This window comes from Chiloscyllium plagiosum, chromosome 2, assembly GCF_004010195.1.
Source record: "Chiloscyllium plagiosum isolate BGI_BamShark_2017 chromosome 2, ASM401019v2, whole genome shotgun sequence".
Taxonomy (NCBI): domain Eukaryota; kingdom Metazoa; phylum Chordata; class Chondrichthyes; order Orectolobiformes; family Hemiscylliidae; genus Chiloscyllium; species Chiloscyllium plagiosum.
In genome coordinates, this window is record NC_057711.1 from 1,905,599 (window position 1) to 1,921,536 (window position 15,938).

General features: G+C 49.7%; 1 protein-coding gene across 3 annotated transcripts in view; it reads left to right on the plus strand.

The window, feature by feature from the left end:
* The window catches only part of LOC122556423 (FYN-binding protein 1), a 202,196-nt gene that overhangs the window by 156,951 nt on the left and 29,307 nt on the right, over positions 1-15,938 (plus strand). For 2 of the 3 annotated variants that reach the window (XM_043703060.1, XM_043703066.1), the window contains exon 12: positions 6,761-6,907. The exons of the other annotated variant lie outside the window; for it this stretch is intronic. In XM_043703060.1, coding sequence (XP_043558995.1) covers positions 6,761-6,907 — 147 coding nt within the window. The remainder of the gene's footprint in view (positions 1-6,760; positions 6,908-15,938) is intronic. 3 annotated transcript variants of the gene reach the window in all.

Here is a 15,938-nt window from a genome sequence, read left to right on the forward strand (position 1 = left end):
TTCCACCTATCCACTCCACCCTCCTCCCTGACCTATCACCTTCATCTCCTCCCCCACTCACCCATTGTACTCTATGCTACTCTCTCCCCACCCCCACCCTCCTCTAGCTTATCTCTCCACCCTTCAGGCTCTCTGCCTTTATTCCTGATGAAGGGCTTTTGCCCGAAACATCAATTTTGCTGCTCCTCGGATGCTGCCTGAACTGCTGTGCTCTTCCAGCACCACTGATCCAGAATCTGGTTTCCAGCATCTGCAGTCATTGTTTTTACCCTCCATGTGAATGTGTGACATTTCCAACAAACCCCCAATGAGCCACATTGGGAGCTCAACTGACGTCTTTATTCTTTCACAGGATGAGGGGGTCACTGGCTTGGACAGCATTTAGTGCCCAGCCCTATTTACCCAGAGAGTCAACCATGTTGGCTGTGGCTCTGGAGTCACATGTCGGCCAGACTTGTAAGGCATGTATTTTCGTAGAATCCTTCCAGCTTGGAAACAGGCCATTTGGCCCAACAAGTCCACACCCATTCCCCTACCCTATATTTACTACTGACTAATGCACCTAGCCTACACATCCCTGAACACTACAGGCAATTTAACATGGCCAATTCACCTGACCTGCACTTGGGGCTATGAGGCAGCTGTGCTAACCACTGAGCCACTGTGTCTTTCCTTAAAGGACATTAGTGAACTCATTAATAAGTTTTTCCCGATAATCAGCAATGGTTTCATAATTATCACTAGAGTCTTCATCCCAGATTTTCTTGAAATCGGCTTTTACTCTGTGCCAAGGTGGGATTTGAAATTGGGTCACCAAAACTTTACCTGGGTCTCTGGATCACTAGGACAATAAACCATTGGCCACCACTTACTGTTACGAGAACTAGCATTATAGACTAGACCAAACCCCCTCAAAATATCTGAAGAAGATGGCCCAGGTTCCAACCTTTTCTTATTTTAAAGTGTATGGTGCTGTGTTCCAGATGCAACTCGATTGACAAACTAACCAACTTTAAGCAAATCACACTTTAGACTAGATTAGATTCCCTGGAAACAGGCCCTTCGGCCCAACAAGGCCACACCAACCCCCCGAAGAGTAACCCACCCAGACCCATTCCCCTCTGACTAATGCACCTAACACTACGGGCAATTTAGCATGGCCAATTCACTTGACCTGCACATCTTTGGACTGTGGGAGGAAACCGGAGCACCCAGAGGAAACCCACGCAGACACGGGGAGAATGTGCAAACTCCACACAGACAGTCGCCCAAGGCTGGAATCAAACCTGGGATCCTGGTGCTGTGAGGCAGCAGTGCTAACCACTGAGCCACCGTGCAACCCACAATTTTACACTCCAGTTAAAATACAGACAAAATAAAACTAGAATAATTGACTTAACTGTAATTCTTTCAAAATGCTTAACAAAATAAAGAAGCATTAACTGTTCTAATATAGTAATATCCCATAAACAAACTCATGGCAAAGGCAATTTCAGTAAAAGAGAGAGTCTCACATGCAATTCTAGCAGCAGGGAGAGAACCCTACATTGTAGTTGTAAAGAGAGAGGAAGGAGAGCATCCACATCCATCTTCAAGACCCCAGCAACTGCAGAAAGCTAAAACTAAAAATCCTGGTTCTATGAGAGTTTGACCCCACCCGTTCAGGCTGCTTCTATTATTCCAACTTTAAAAAAATCCCCAAGACCTCACAAGATGTTTACTCTACTGGCTTTGAACAGAGAGCTCTGTCTCAACGTTTCTTCAGAAAATAAAACAGGGCAAAAGACACCTCTTAAAGCCAATGTATCATTATAACGTGAGCTATTAACACCCTCAAGATGTTTCTGCACATGATGACCTTGTATCCAGCCGGAGATGTTTTGTTTTGGGTTTTGTGAACATGATCTGGTTTAATTCAGTCTGTATTCTGGTCATTATGAATGAGGAGCATGTGGTTTGATTTGGCCAGAGCACCAGTGAAGAGCTGACTCTGATCTGGTCTGAACAGGTTTGAAGTGTGTAGTGGGTCAGTCACACCTCTGTGGCTTCATCTTCATAAACAAGAATGAAAGCACACAGTGTGGTTGGAGAAACTGCAAACCACGCTTTAGTCTGACGTACAGTCAGTGCTCAGAATAGTCGGTGTGGTTTAATAAGGCTGTAACAGCACCTTCAAAAATAACAGAGGAATCGAGGACAGCAGATGCTGGAGATACGAGTCGAGAGTGGGGTTGTCTGCAGGCTGGTGTCTGCAGGCTGGTGTCTGCAGGCTGGTGTCTGCAGGCTGGTGTCTGCAGGCTGGTGTCTGCAGGCTGGTGTCTGCAGGCTGGTGTCTGCAGGCTGGTGTCTGCAGGCTGGTGTCTGCAGGCTGGTGTCTGCAGGCTGGTGTCTGCAGGCTGGTGTCTGCAGGCTGGTGTCTGCAGGCTGGTGTCTGCAGGCTGGTGTCTGCAGGCTGGTGTCTGCAGGCTGGTGTCTGCAGGCTGGTGTCTGCAGGCTGGTGTCTGCAGGCTGGTGTCTGCAGGCTGGTGTCTGCAGGCTGGTGTCTGCAGGCTGGTGTCTGCAGGCTGGTGTCTGCAGGCTGGTGTCTGCAGGCTGGTGTCTGCAGGCTGGTGTCTGCAGGCTGGTGTCTGCAGGCTGGTGTCTGCAGGCTGGTGTCTGCAGGCTGGTGTCTGCAGGCTGGTGTCTGCAGGCTGGTGTCTGCAGGCTGGTGTCTGCAGGCTGGTGTCTGCAGGCTGGTGTCTGCAGGCTGGTGTCTGCAGGCTGGTGTCTGCAGGCTGGTGATTGCAGGCTGGTGTACAGGCTGGTGTGCAGGCTGGTGTCTGCAGGCTGGTGATTGCAGGCTGGTGTACAGGCTGGTGTGCAGGCTGGTGTACAGGCTGGTGTCTGCAGGCTGGTGTGCAGGCTGGTGACTGCAGGCTGGTGTCTGCAGGCTGGTGTGCATTCTGGTGTCTGCAGGCTGGTGTGCAGGATGGTGTGCAGGCTGGTGTCTGCAGGCTGGTGTCTGCAGGCTGGTGTCTGCAGGCTGGTGTCTGCAGGCTGGTGTACAGGCTGGTGTCTGCAGGCTGGCGACTGCAGGCTGGTGTCTGCAGGCTGGTGTCTGCAGGCTGGTGTCTGCAGGCTGGTGTACAGGCTGGTGTCTGCAGGCTGGCGACTGCAGGCTGGTGTCTGCAGGCTGGTGTCTGCATTCTGGTGTCTGCAGGCTGGTGTGCAGGTTGGTGTTTGCAGGCTGGTGACTGCAGGCTGGTGTGCTGGCTGGTGTACAGGCTGGTGTCTGCAGGCTGGTGTGCATTCTGGTGTCTGCAGGCTGGGGTGCAGGCTGGTGTCTGCAGCTGGGGTGCAGGCTGGTGTCTGCAGCTGGTGTCTGCAGGCTGGTGTGCAGGCTGGTGTGCAGGCTGGTGTCTCCTGGCTGGTGTCTGCTGGCTGGTGTCTGCAGGCTGGTGTCTCCTGGCTGGTGTGCAGGCTGGTCTGCAGGCTGGTGTCTGCAGGCTGGTGTGCAGGCTGGTATCTGCAGGCTGACATCTGCAGGCTGGTGTCTCTTGGCTGGTGTCTGCAGGCTGGTGTGCAGGCTGGTGTCTGCAGGCTGGTGTGCAGGTCGGTGTCTACTGGCTGTTGTGCAGGCTGGTGTCTGCCGGCTGGTGTCTGCAGGCTGGCGTGCAGGCTGATGTGCAGGCTGGTGTCTGCAAGCTGGTGTGCAGGCTGGTATGCCGGGTGGTGTCTCCTGGCTGATGTCTGCAGGTTGTTGTCTGCAGGCTGGTGTTTGCAGGCTGGTGTATACAGGCTGGTGTCTCGTAGCTGGTATCTGCAGGCTGGTGTCTCCTGGCTGGTGTGCAGGCTGGTGTCTGGAGGCTGGTGTCTGCTGGCTGGTGTCTGCTGGCTGGTGTGCAGGCTGGTGTCTGCAGGCTGGTGTCTGCAGGCTGGCGTGCAGGCTGATGTGCAGGCTGCGGTGTCTGGAGGCTGGTGTCTGCTGGCTGGTGTCTGCTGGTGGGTGTGCAGGCTGGTGTCTGCAGGCTGGTGTGCAGGCTGGTGTCTGCAGGCTGGTGTCTGCAGGTTGGTGTCTGCAGGCTGGTGTCTGCAGGCTGGTGTCTGCAGGCTGGTGTCTGCAGGCTGGTGTGCAGGCTGGTAGCTGCAGGCTGATATCTGCAGGCTGATATCTGCAGGCTGGTGTCTGCAGTCTGGTGTCTGCAGGCTGGTGTCTGCAGGCTGTTGTCTGCAGGCTTGTGTGCAGGCTGGTGTCTGCGGGCTGGTGTGCAGGCTGGTGTCCGCAGGCTGGCGTGCAGGCTGATGTGCAGGCTGGTGTCTGCAGGCTGGTGTGCAGGCTGGTATGCCGGGTGGTGTCTCCTGGCTGATGTCTGCAGGTTGGTGTCTGCATGCTGGTGTCTGCATGCTGGTGTCTGCATGCTGGTGTCTGCAGGCTGGTGTCTGCAGGCTGGTGTGCAGGCTGGTGTGTGCAGGCTGGTGTCTCGTGGCTGGTATCTGCTGGCTGGTGTCTGCAGGCATGTGTCTGCAGGCTGGCGTCTGCAGGGTTGTGCGCAGGTTGGTGTCTGCAGGCTGGTGTCTGCAGGCTGGTGTCTGCAGGCTGATGTCTGCAGGCTGGTGTCTGCAGGGTGGTGTCGGCAGGCTGATGTCTGCAGGCTGGTGTCTGCAGTCTGGTGTCTGCAGGCGGATGTCTGCAGGCTGGTGACTGCAGGCTGGTGTCTGCAGGCTTGTGTCTGCAGGCTGGTGTCTGCAGGGTTGTGCGCAGGTTGGTGTCTGCAGGCTGGTGTCTGCAGGAAAGTGTCTGCAGGAAAGTGTCTGCAGGCTGGTGTGCAGGCTGGTGTGTGCAGGCTGGTGTCTCGTGGCTGGTATCTGCAGGCTGGTGTGCAGGTTGGTGTCTGCAGGCTGGTGTGCAGGCCGATGTCTGCAGGCTGGTGTCTGCAGGCTGGTGTCTGCAGGCGGATGTCTGCAGGCTGGTGACTGCAGGCTGGTATCTGCAGGCTGGTGTCTGCAGGGTTGTGCGTAGGTTGGTGTCTGCAATCTGGTGTCTGCAGGAAAGTGTTTGCAGGAAAGTGTCTGCAGGCTGGTGTTTGCAGGCTGGTGTGCAGGCTGGTGTGTGCAGGCTGGTGTCTCGTGGCTGGTATCTGCAGGCTGGTGTCTGCAGGCTTGTGTCTGCAGGCTGGCGTCTGCAGGCTGGTGTGCAGGCTGGTTTGTGCAGGCTGGTGTCTCGTGGCTGGTATCTGCAGGCTGGTGTGCAGGTTGGTGTCTGCAGGCTGGTGTGCAGGCCGATGTCTGTAGGCTGGTGTGCAGGCTCATGTCTGTAGGCTGGTGTGCAGGCTCATGTCTGCAGGCTGGTGTCTGCAGACTGGTGTGCAGGCTGGTGTCTGCAGGCTGGTGTCTGCAGGCTGGTGTGCAGGTTGGTGTCTGCTGGCTGGTGTCTGTAGGCTGGTGTGCAGGCTGGTGTCTGTAGGCTGGTGTGCAGGCTGGTGTCTGCAGGCTGGTGTGCAGGTTGGTGTCTGCTGGCTGGTGTCTGTAGGCTGGTGTGCAGGCTGGTGTCTGTAGGCTGGTGTGCAGGCTGGTGTCTGCAGGCTGGTGTCTGCAGGCTGGTGTCTCCTGGCTGGTGTCTGCAGGCTGGTGTCTGCAGGCGGGTGTGTAGGCTGGTGTCTGCAGGCTGGTGTTTGCAGGCTGGTGTCTGCAGGCTGGTGTGCAGGCTGGTGTCTGCAGGCTGGTGTGCAGGCCGGTGTCTCCTGGCTGGTGTCTGCAGGCTGGTGTGCAGGCTGGTGTCTGCAGGCTGGTGTCTCCTGGCTGGTGTCCGCAGGCTGGTGTCTGCAGGCGGGTGTGTAGGCTGGTGTCTGCAGGCTGGTGTGCAGGCTGGTGTCTGCAGGCTGGTGTGCAGGCCGGTGTCTGCAGGCTGGTGTCTGCAGGCTGGTGTGCAGGCTGGTGACTGCAGGCTGGTGTCTGCAGGCTGGTGACTGCAGGCTGGTGACTGCAGGCTGGTGTCTGCAGGCTGGTGACTGCAGGCTGGTGTCTGCAGGCTGGTGTGCAGGCCGGTGTCTGCAGGCTGGTGACTGCAGGCTGGTGTCTGCAGGCTGGTGTGCAGGTCGGTGTCTGCAGGCTGGTGTGCAGGCTGGTGTCTGCAGGCTGGTGTGCAGGCTGGTGTCTGCAGGCTGGTGTCTGCAGGCTGGTGTGCAGGCTGGTGACTGCAGGCTGGTGACTGCAGGCTGATGGGCTGACTGCTGGGACCCATTGAAGTAGACTGGCAAGAGTGAAATTTTTACAGTGCACATGGTCCTTCTCCTGGTGTCACAGTGAGTCTGTGGCTTTCAAACAAAGTGCTTCTGTCAGCACTGTAACATACTGCAGCTCATTGTTAATCCAAATTCTCACATCATAAACTCACCGCATATTCACAAACCCATAGCTGAGATATGAGCAAATGAAGATGCCACGCATGTACAACAAATTTGACAGGTGGAAATAATGGCAGGACAAATTGGTACAGCAGTTCTGATTGAAATTTCTATCTTCTCATTCTTATGACTCATACTCAATTCTGCATGAGCACAAATATTATTGAGTGCATTACTACAATGGAAGTATTTGTATTTAAAATTAAACTTGCAAATAAACAGCTTGATTCAAGTCAGAATGTTGGATTTTATTTTACATACAAACAGCCAAAGATGCAATCCACTGGTGGTAGTCAAGAGTAAGTGGTTTTGGATGACCTACTGTTACAGAGGCTAGGACTTGTTAATGAGTAAATAATGCCCTGAATGCTTTGAAGCCCTGCATCACAGGATGCCTCCAAGACTGGCTCCTGGTCCTGGGGACTCCTGAAGAAGAAGAAGCTGGAGAAAGACGAAAAAGACAAAAAGGGAAGAGAAAAGGAGAGCAGTGAAGCTCGGGATGAAAACTGTGAACGGCAACTCCCGTAAGACACCAAACAGCAAGAGCACCACCGTACTAATAACCACACTCAGTACTAATGTGTTTGACAGTTTGTGCTAACTGCATGGAGGAATGTAATTCTATCACTGACCCATTTAGTGTGAGCACCAATATCCAGACTGACCCTCACCCAATCAAAAGCTCTATGTATTTAATCAGGATAAATTCCAGTTTCTGACCCATCTTTTTCTTGCTCATTACTTCACATTCACCGAGCCTTAATGAATTAATCTGGCTTCACACGTATTGATGAGGATTCACTTATTACTAATACACTGACTAATGTTACTGTTCAGGCAGCATTGAGAAGCAGGTATAAAATACGAGCTGCTGTGAGTAATGTCATTGTTACTAATAAAGCTTTTTGTTTTCTATGTAAAATTGATCATTGCACTACCCAAATGTTTGTTCAATTGACAAGAAAATTAATTACTGAGCATCTATAGAGAATGTTTTGCAGGCAGAAATAATGTCTTTTGTGTTTTCTCTGTCGATTTACCCTCCAGCCTGTACTTCTTACAAGAAAGGGTATTTATGAACGGGGAAAGGTCTGGACCCTCACATTGGAACAGGAGACCACCCAGATTCTCAAACCTGTTCCTCCTATCAATTAGACCACATCTAATCTGTTTCTTAATTCCATTCACCCTCTTTCACTTGGTAACTAAATTACTTCACAAACAGGTTTTCTTTGTTATGGCCCTACCCATAGGGCCTTGCAGGTAAACATTTAGGAGCAGATTGCAGAAAATATTTTGGAAAACAAGCTAGCAAGCTGGTTTGGAGATGTGCTTCCTTCCCCAGCCTCATTGTCAGACAGGATGTCAGTTTTCAGCCCTCTATTTAGGACCACTTCTACTGAGATGCCATTTCATAGCTAAAATTGTCAATTTGAACTGAGAAACATAGTGGCCTTCCCAATCTGGAGATGGCTTTCTTATATACCAGATGTTAACTGGCTTCTAAATGTCTCCCTTTGTAAAAAATGCAAAGATTACCCATCAGTCTATCTGCTGCTTTTGCTGTAATGAATCAACAAGGATGGTCACATGACTTCTGGGAGCTGTTTTGCAGGATTCCATGCCCACTTTTACAAGGAGATTAGCCTACTTTACAAAATACAGTACTCTAATGTCACAAATCATGACACTTGTAGGTAATGGCCAAACTTTGGAAGGTCAGAACTTCCTGAACAATTCTCAACCTTTCACCTGCATTTGAGATGCCACAGGGATCAGTACTGGGGCCACATTTAATTGCATTGTATATTAATGACTTGGATGAGGAAAGTGGACGTTCTGTAGTCAAGTTTGTGGATGACACAAAAATAGCTGGGAAGGCACGTGGTCAGAATGACACAAAGAGTTTGCAAAGGGATAGAGGCAGGTTAAGCAAGTGGGAAAAAAAACTTGGCAGATGGAATATAATGTGGGAAAATGTGAGGTAATGCACTTTGATGAGGAAGACTTTCTTCTCTCAGAGAGTAGTGAATCTGTGGAATTCTTAACCACAGAGGTTGTCGAGGCTGGGTTGTTAAGTGTATTCAAGGCTGAGATAGACTGACATTTCATCAGTAAGGGGTTCAAGGTTTATGGAAAAAAGGCAGGAGTTGAACATTATCATATCAGCCATGGTCTCAGTGAATGGTGGCATCCACTCAAAGGGCTGAATGGCCTACACTTGGTCCTACACCTTATGATCATTTATAGCTACAGTATTTACATAATAGACAGGCAGGAGGCTGAAGAACACAGCAAGCCAGGCAGCATTAGGAGGTGGAGAAGTCCACATTTCAGGTCAAGCCCCTTCATCAGGAATATTTACATGACTTGGCTAGTTCAGTTTCTGGTCAGTTGGATGTTGTCAGTTGAGGGGGTGGTGGGTACAGTTCAGTGATTGTAATATCACTGAATGTCAAGGGACATTTGGTTCAATTCTTTGTTGTTGGTGAAGGTCATTGCCTGCTATCTGATTAATGACATATACCTGGGTGTCCAGACCACAGGTTCAGAAACCAAAACGGAAACAGCTGGAGAAACTCAGCTGACTCTTCTTTAGAATAGGGCCAAAACATCTGCTCTGAAGAAGGGTCACTGGAGTCAAAACGTTAACCTTTTCTCCACAAATGCTGCCAGACCTGCTGAGCTTCGACTCTTTAGCAACTGCAGTTCTTTGTCTTATTTTACCAGCTTCAGAAAACATAGTGGTTTGGAGAATTGTAAGGAAGGCAGAGATTGGTTGATGGAATGGGTGGGCATGAGACACACACAGGGCAAAATAAGAGAAAGAATACTATTCTAGAGTGGGTGCAAAAACAGAAGGGTTTGATGGAATATGTGTGCAAGTCATTGAAGGGACAGGAAAGGTTGAGTAAGTGGGTAATAAAACAAGATTGTATAAGGAGATAGGATACTGCGCTTTAGAAATAGGGACAGAAAGTACATAATTTCATAAAATATTTTTTCAGTCTTAATTGGAGCATCATGTCCAATTCTAGGCACTGAATGTTGGAAGGATGTGAAGGATGGAAATAGATTTATGAGAATAGTTCCAGTGTTGAGGGTCTACCATTCCGAGGGTAAATTGTAGAATCTGAGGTTTTTCTCTTGGGAAAGGAGACGTTTGAGAGAAAATTCCACAGACGTATTCAAAATCATGAGCTGCCTGGCAAGATTAGAAATAAACTGCTTTAAGATTGAGACACAGAGGCCGTCCATTTATAATGAATGGCAATGGTAAAAAACAGAAAGCATGGAGACAGGTACTATTTAATGCAACAAGTCGTTGCAATCTGGAATGAACTGCCTGAGAACGCGAGGAAGGTAAAATAACTCGAAGAGGCCATTATCCCATCACCAAGTCACATGGTGAATCCTTGTCTCTGGTACAGCCTCGTAAAAGTCAACTCCTAAAATTGACAGGGTGTCTGACGCTCCTGTTTTATTTTTCATTTTATTAAACAAATTACAAAAACAGTTTCCAACAAATAGTTACATTTACAGTTACATACAAGAGACAGCAATTTTACAAGGGAGAGGAGCAGCAAAGCCAGGCCCCAAACCCTACCGTTCAAACAGTTTACAGGGAGATGAGGACAAACCTCAAATCCCAGTTTACACTCCTGTTTATTTTTCTCTTTTTTTTCTTTTTTTTGTGACAAGCAGTGCCCTTCTCATCAAAGGGTAATGCTGTGTGATCAATCTCCTGTTTTTTTTAATTAACCTCCACACTACCACCTAAGTGCGGTAGTGCTTATTTTATCCCCAGCACCCATGGTGTGTGTGCAGGTGTGAGACACAGTGAAAGACACAAAGTGCACGAATCTTTATTCAATTTCCACCACCAGGAAGATAGGAAAACACCCGAGTGGCCAGTGACAAACACTGCCCTTCACATAAAAGGACAATGCTGTGTGATCAAAACAGTGAAGGGGAGGGGCGCTCCTGTTTATTTCTTTTTTTACATAGGCAAACACCCAAGTGGCCAGTGACAAGCACTGCCCTTACACTTTTTTTTTGACAAGCAGTGCCCTTCACATCTAAGGGCAATTCTCCTCTCCTGATTATATATATATTTCTTTTCTTATTTCTTTTTTTTTATTATAGTAACCCCCACACTACCACCTAAGTGCGGTAGTGCTTATTTTTTCCCCAGCATCCATGGTGTGTGTGTGCAGGTGTGAGACACAGTGAAAGACACAAAGTGCTTGAATCTTTATTCAATTTCCACCACCAGGAAGATAGGAAAACACCCGAGTGGCCAGTGACAAACACTGCCCTTCACATAAAAGGACAATGCTGTGTGATCAAAACAGTGAAGGGGAGGGGCGCTCCTGTTTATTTTTTTTTCTAAGGGCAATGCTGTGTGGCAACTCCTGTTTCTTTTTTATTTCGAATCTTTAACCCCCACACTACCACCTAAGTGCGGTAGTGCTTATTTTTTAGCTTCTATTTATTTTTTTTATCAAAACAGTGAAGGCAGACACCTGTTTTTTTTTAACCCCCACACTACCACCTAAGTGCGGTAGTGCTTATTTTATCCCCAGCACCCATGGTGTGTGTGTGCAGGTGTGAGACACAGTGAAAGACACAAAGTGCACGAATCTTTATTCAAATTCCACCACCAGGAAGATAGGAAAACCCTCGGGTGGTCAGTGACAAACACTGCCCTTCACATCAAAGGGCAGTGCTGTGTGATCAAAACAGTGAAGGGGAGGGTAGGGACTAAATCAAAATAGAGTTGGAGGGACGCGCCTGTTTATTTTTGTTTTTCTTTCCTTTTTTTTACACCTGTTTTTCTTTTTTTTGTTATTTTATCTTTTTTTTCTGTTTTTATTTATTTTTTCTTCTTTTTAACCCCCACACTACCACCTAAGTGCGGTAGTGCTTATTTTATCCCCAGCACGCATGGTGTGTGTGTGTGCAGGTGTGAGACACAGTGAAAGACACAAAGTGCACGAATCTTTATTCAATTTCCACCACCAGGAAGATAGGAAAACACCCGGGTGGCCAGTGACAAACACTGCCCTTCACATCAAAGGGCAGTGCTGTGTGATCAAAACAGTGAAGGGGAGGGTAGGGACTAAATCAAAATAGAGTTGGAGGGACGCTCCTGTTTTTTTTTTATATATTAACTCCCACACTACCACCTAAGTGCGGTAGTGCTTATTTTATCCCCAGCACCCATGGTGTGTGTGTTCAGGTGTGAGACACAGTGAAAGACACAAAGTGCACGAATCTTTATTCAAATTCCACCACCAGGAAGATAGGAAAACACCCGGGTGGCCAGTGATAAACACTGCCCTTCACATCAAAGGGCAGTGCTGTGTGATCAAAACAGTGAGGGGGAGGGTAGGGACTAAATCAAAATAGAGTTGGAGGGAGAAATGACGCATTCCACTCCCTGCGGCACCCACCGCTCCCTGAACAACTCCAGGGTGTTGGTCGACACCGCGTGTTCCTTCTCCAAGGACACCCGGGCTCTAACGTAACCGCGGAAGAGGGGCAGGCAGTCGGCCCTAACGACCCCCTCCACGGCCTGCTGCCTGGACCAATTGATGGCCAGGCACAGGAGCAGACCCATGAGGAGGTCTTCAGACCCGCCCTCCCTCCTCCGTAACGCTCCTGTTTATTTTATTATTATTTCTTTTTAATCTTTATTCAATTTCCACCACCAGGAAGATAGGAAAACACCCGGGTGGCCAGTGACAAACACTGCTCTTCACATCAAAGGGCAGTGCTGTGTGACGCTCCTGTTTATTTCTCTTTTTTTTTAAAGCCCGTAACTCCTCTTTTTTTTTCTTTTATTAACCCCCACACTACCACCTAAGTGCGGTAGTGCTTATTTTATCCCCAGCACCCATGGTGTGTGTGAAGGTGTGAGACACAGTGAAAGACACAAAGTGCATGAATCTTTATTCAAATTCCACCACCAGGAAGATAGGAAAACACCCGGGTGGCCAGTGACACTGCCCTTCACATCAAAGGGCAGTGCTGTGTGATCAAAACAGTGAGGGTGAGGATAGGGACTAAATCAAAATAGAGTTGGAGGGAGAAATGATGCACTCCACTCCCTGCGGCGCCCACCTCTCCCTGAACAACTCCAGGGTGTTGGTGGGCACTGCGTGCTCCTTCTCCAAGGACACCCGGGCTCTAACGTAACCGCGGAAGAGGGGCAGGCAGTCGGCCCTAACAACCCCCTCCACGGCCCGCTGCCTGGACCTGTTGATGGCCAGTTTGGCCAGGCCCAGGAGCAGAACCACGAGGAGATCTTCAGACCTGCCCGCCTTCCTCCGTACCGGGTGCCCAAAGATCAGGAGCATGGGACTGAAGTGCAGCCAAAAACAGAGGAGAAGGTTTTTAAGGAAAACAAAAAGGGAGTGCAAACGCCCACACCCAATATACACGTGGTCCACGGACTCCACAGCGCCACAGAACAAGCAGCTGGGCTGGGAGTCCGTGAACCACCGCAATCTGCAGTTGCAGGGGACTGCTGCGTGCAGCACCCACCACCCCAGATCCCCGAGAGAAAGGGGGAGGACTCCCGCGTAGAGAGCCCTCCACTGGGGATCCCCACCGCCCGGTGGCAAATGGGCACGCCAAGGCGTGTCCGGACGGTGGATGAGGGAGAAGAGGTGGACGGTGCGCAGCAGCAGTCTGTACAGGGCTCTCCTGTTCACCTCCCTAAACGAAACAAAGTTAAAATTTCTTCAGACCTGCCCTCCCTCCTCCGTAACGCTCCTGTTTATTTATTTATTTTTAATCTTTATTCAATTTCCACCACCAGGAAGATAGGAAAACACCTGGGTGGCCAGTGACAAACACTGCCCTTCACATCAAAGGGCAGTGCTATGTGACGCTCCTGTTTATTTTTTTTTCTTTCTCTTTTTTCTTTTTGAAAACACCCAGGTGGCCAGTGACAAACACTGCCCTTATATTACCTGTTTATATTTTCTTTTTTTTTTAAACAGTGAAGGGGAACACTCCTGTTTTTTTTCTTTCTTTTTATTAACCCCCACACTACCACCTAAGTGCGGTAGCACTTATTTTTTTCACCAGCACCCATGGTGTGTGTGTGCAGGTGTGAGACACAGTGAGAGACGCAAGGTGCACAAATCTTTATTCAAATTCCACCACCAGGAAGATAGGAAAACACCCGGGTGGCCAGTGACAAACACTGCCCTTCACATCAAGGGGCAGTGCTGTGTTTCAAAACTGTGAAGGTGAGGGTAGGGACTAAATCAAAATAGAGTTGGAGGGAGAAATGATACACTCCACTCCCTGCGGTGCCCACCTCTCCCTAAACAACTCCAGGGTGTTGGTCGACACCGCGTACTCCTTCTCCAAGGACACCCGGGCTCTAACGTAACCGTGGAAGAGGGGCAAGCATTCGGCCCTAACGACCCCCTCCACGGCCCGCTGCCTGGACCTGTTGATGGCCAGGCCCAGGAGCAGACCCACGAGGAGGACTTCAGACCTGCCCTCCCTCCTCCGTAACGCTCCTGTTTATTTATTTATTTTTAATCTTTATTCAATTTCCACCACCAGGAAGATAGGAAAACACCCGGGTGGCCAGTGACAAACACTGCCCTTCACATCAAAGGGCAGTGCTGTGTGACGCTCCTGTTTATTTATTTTTTTTTTCTTCTTTTTTTTGTGCAGGTGTGAGACACAGTGAAAGACAGAAAGTGCATGAATCTTTATTCAATTTCCACCACCAGGCAGATAGGAAAACACCCGGGTGGCCAGTGACAAACACTGCCCTTCACATCAAAGGGCAGTGCTGTGTGACGCTCCTGTTTATTTTTATTTATTTTTTTTATTTTAGGAAGCTGGATGTTTTTTTTTTTTTCTTTTTAACCCCCACACTACCACCTAAGTGCGGTAGTGCTTATTTTATCCCCAGCACCCATGGTGTGTGTGTGCAGGTGTGAGACACAGTGAAAGACACAAAGTGCACGAATCTTTATTCAATTTCCACCACCAGGAAGATAGGAAAACACCCGGGTGGCCAGTGACAAACACTGCCCCTCACATCAAAGGGCAGTGCTGTGTGATCAAAACAGTGAAGGGGAGGGTAGGGACTAAATCAAAATAGAATTGGAGGGAGAAATGATGCACTCCACTCCCTGCGGCGCCCACCTCTCCCTGAACAACTCCAGGGTGTTGGTCGACACCGCGTGCTCCTTCTCCAAGGACACCCGGGCTCTAACATAACGCTCCTGTTTATATCTGTCAGCCAAGGCTCCCTGGTTGGACCAGAATAACAGCCCCAATCAGCGAATTTGTATTCTATGAGGTCCACCTGGCTGACCTGATTACAATCATTACAGGAGGCACGTTCAGTTGTGGCCTTCATAAGGGTATTGGATAATTATCTGAACAGAAAGTGTTTGCTGAACTACAGGGAAGATGTGAGGGAGTGGGGCCAGCTGAATTGTTTTGAAGAGAACCTGTACAGACACAATGGGCTGAATGGCCATCTTCTATGCCACCACCATTCCATGATTCTATGGAGGGAGAGAGGCAGGGATTCACAGATATCAGTACATCTTCATCATTCCATGAACCTGCATTAATTCCCATGAATTTTCAAGTTTTAGTCCTGAGTGATACCTTCTGTCACAAGAGGTGCGAGTGTTACTCAGTAAACTGCAGCCTACAGAAAAGATAGACAGAATATTGGTAGCTGCTGCATGAACAGATGGGACTGAACCTTACAAGTCATTGCATAGGAAGCCATTTCAGACATTTCTGTGATGTAGGTAAAAACAATGACTGCAGATGCACGTGAGAAGGGAAATTGCGGTCTCTAATTGCGAAGGTTGGTAGGGTGGAAGGTAAGCACCAGGGTCGTTCTGGGTAGGGCGGAAGGTGAGCAATCTCCCTTCCCACGTGGTTAAAGATGCCCTCCAATGCATCTCGTCCACATCCCACACCTCCGCCCTCAGACCCCACCCCTCCAACCGTAACAAGGACAGAATGCCCCTGGTGCTCACCTTCCACCCTACAAACCTTCGCATAAACCAAATCATCCGCCGACATTTCCGCCATCTCCAAAAAGACCCTACCACCAGGGATATATTTCCCTTCCCACCCCTTTCCACCTTCCACAAAGACCGTTCCCTCCGTGACTACCTGGTCAGGTCCACGCCCCCCTACAACGCACCCTACCATCCTGGCACCTTCCCCTGCCATCGCAGGAACTGCAAAACCTGCGCCCACATCTCCTCTCTCACGTCCATCCAAGGCCCTAAAGGAGCCTTCCACATCCATCAAAGTTTTACTTGCACATCCACTAATATCATTTATTGTATCCGTTGCTCCTGATGCGGTCTCCTCTACATTAGGGAGACTGGGCGCCTCCTAGCAGAGCGCTTTAGGGAACATCTCTGGGACACCTACACCAATCAACCACACCGCCCTGTGGCCCAACATTTCAACTCCCCCTCCCACTCTGCCGAGGACATGGAGGTCCTGGGCCTCCTCCACCGCCGCTCCCCCACCACCAGACGC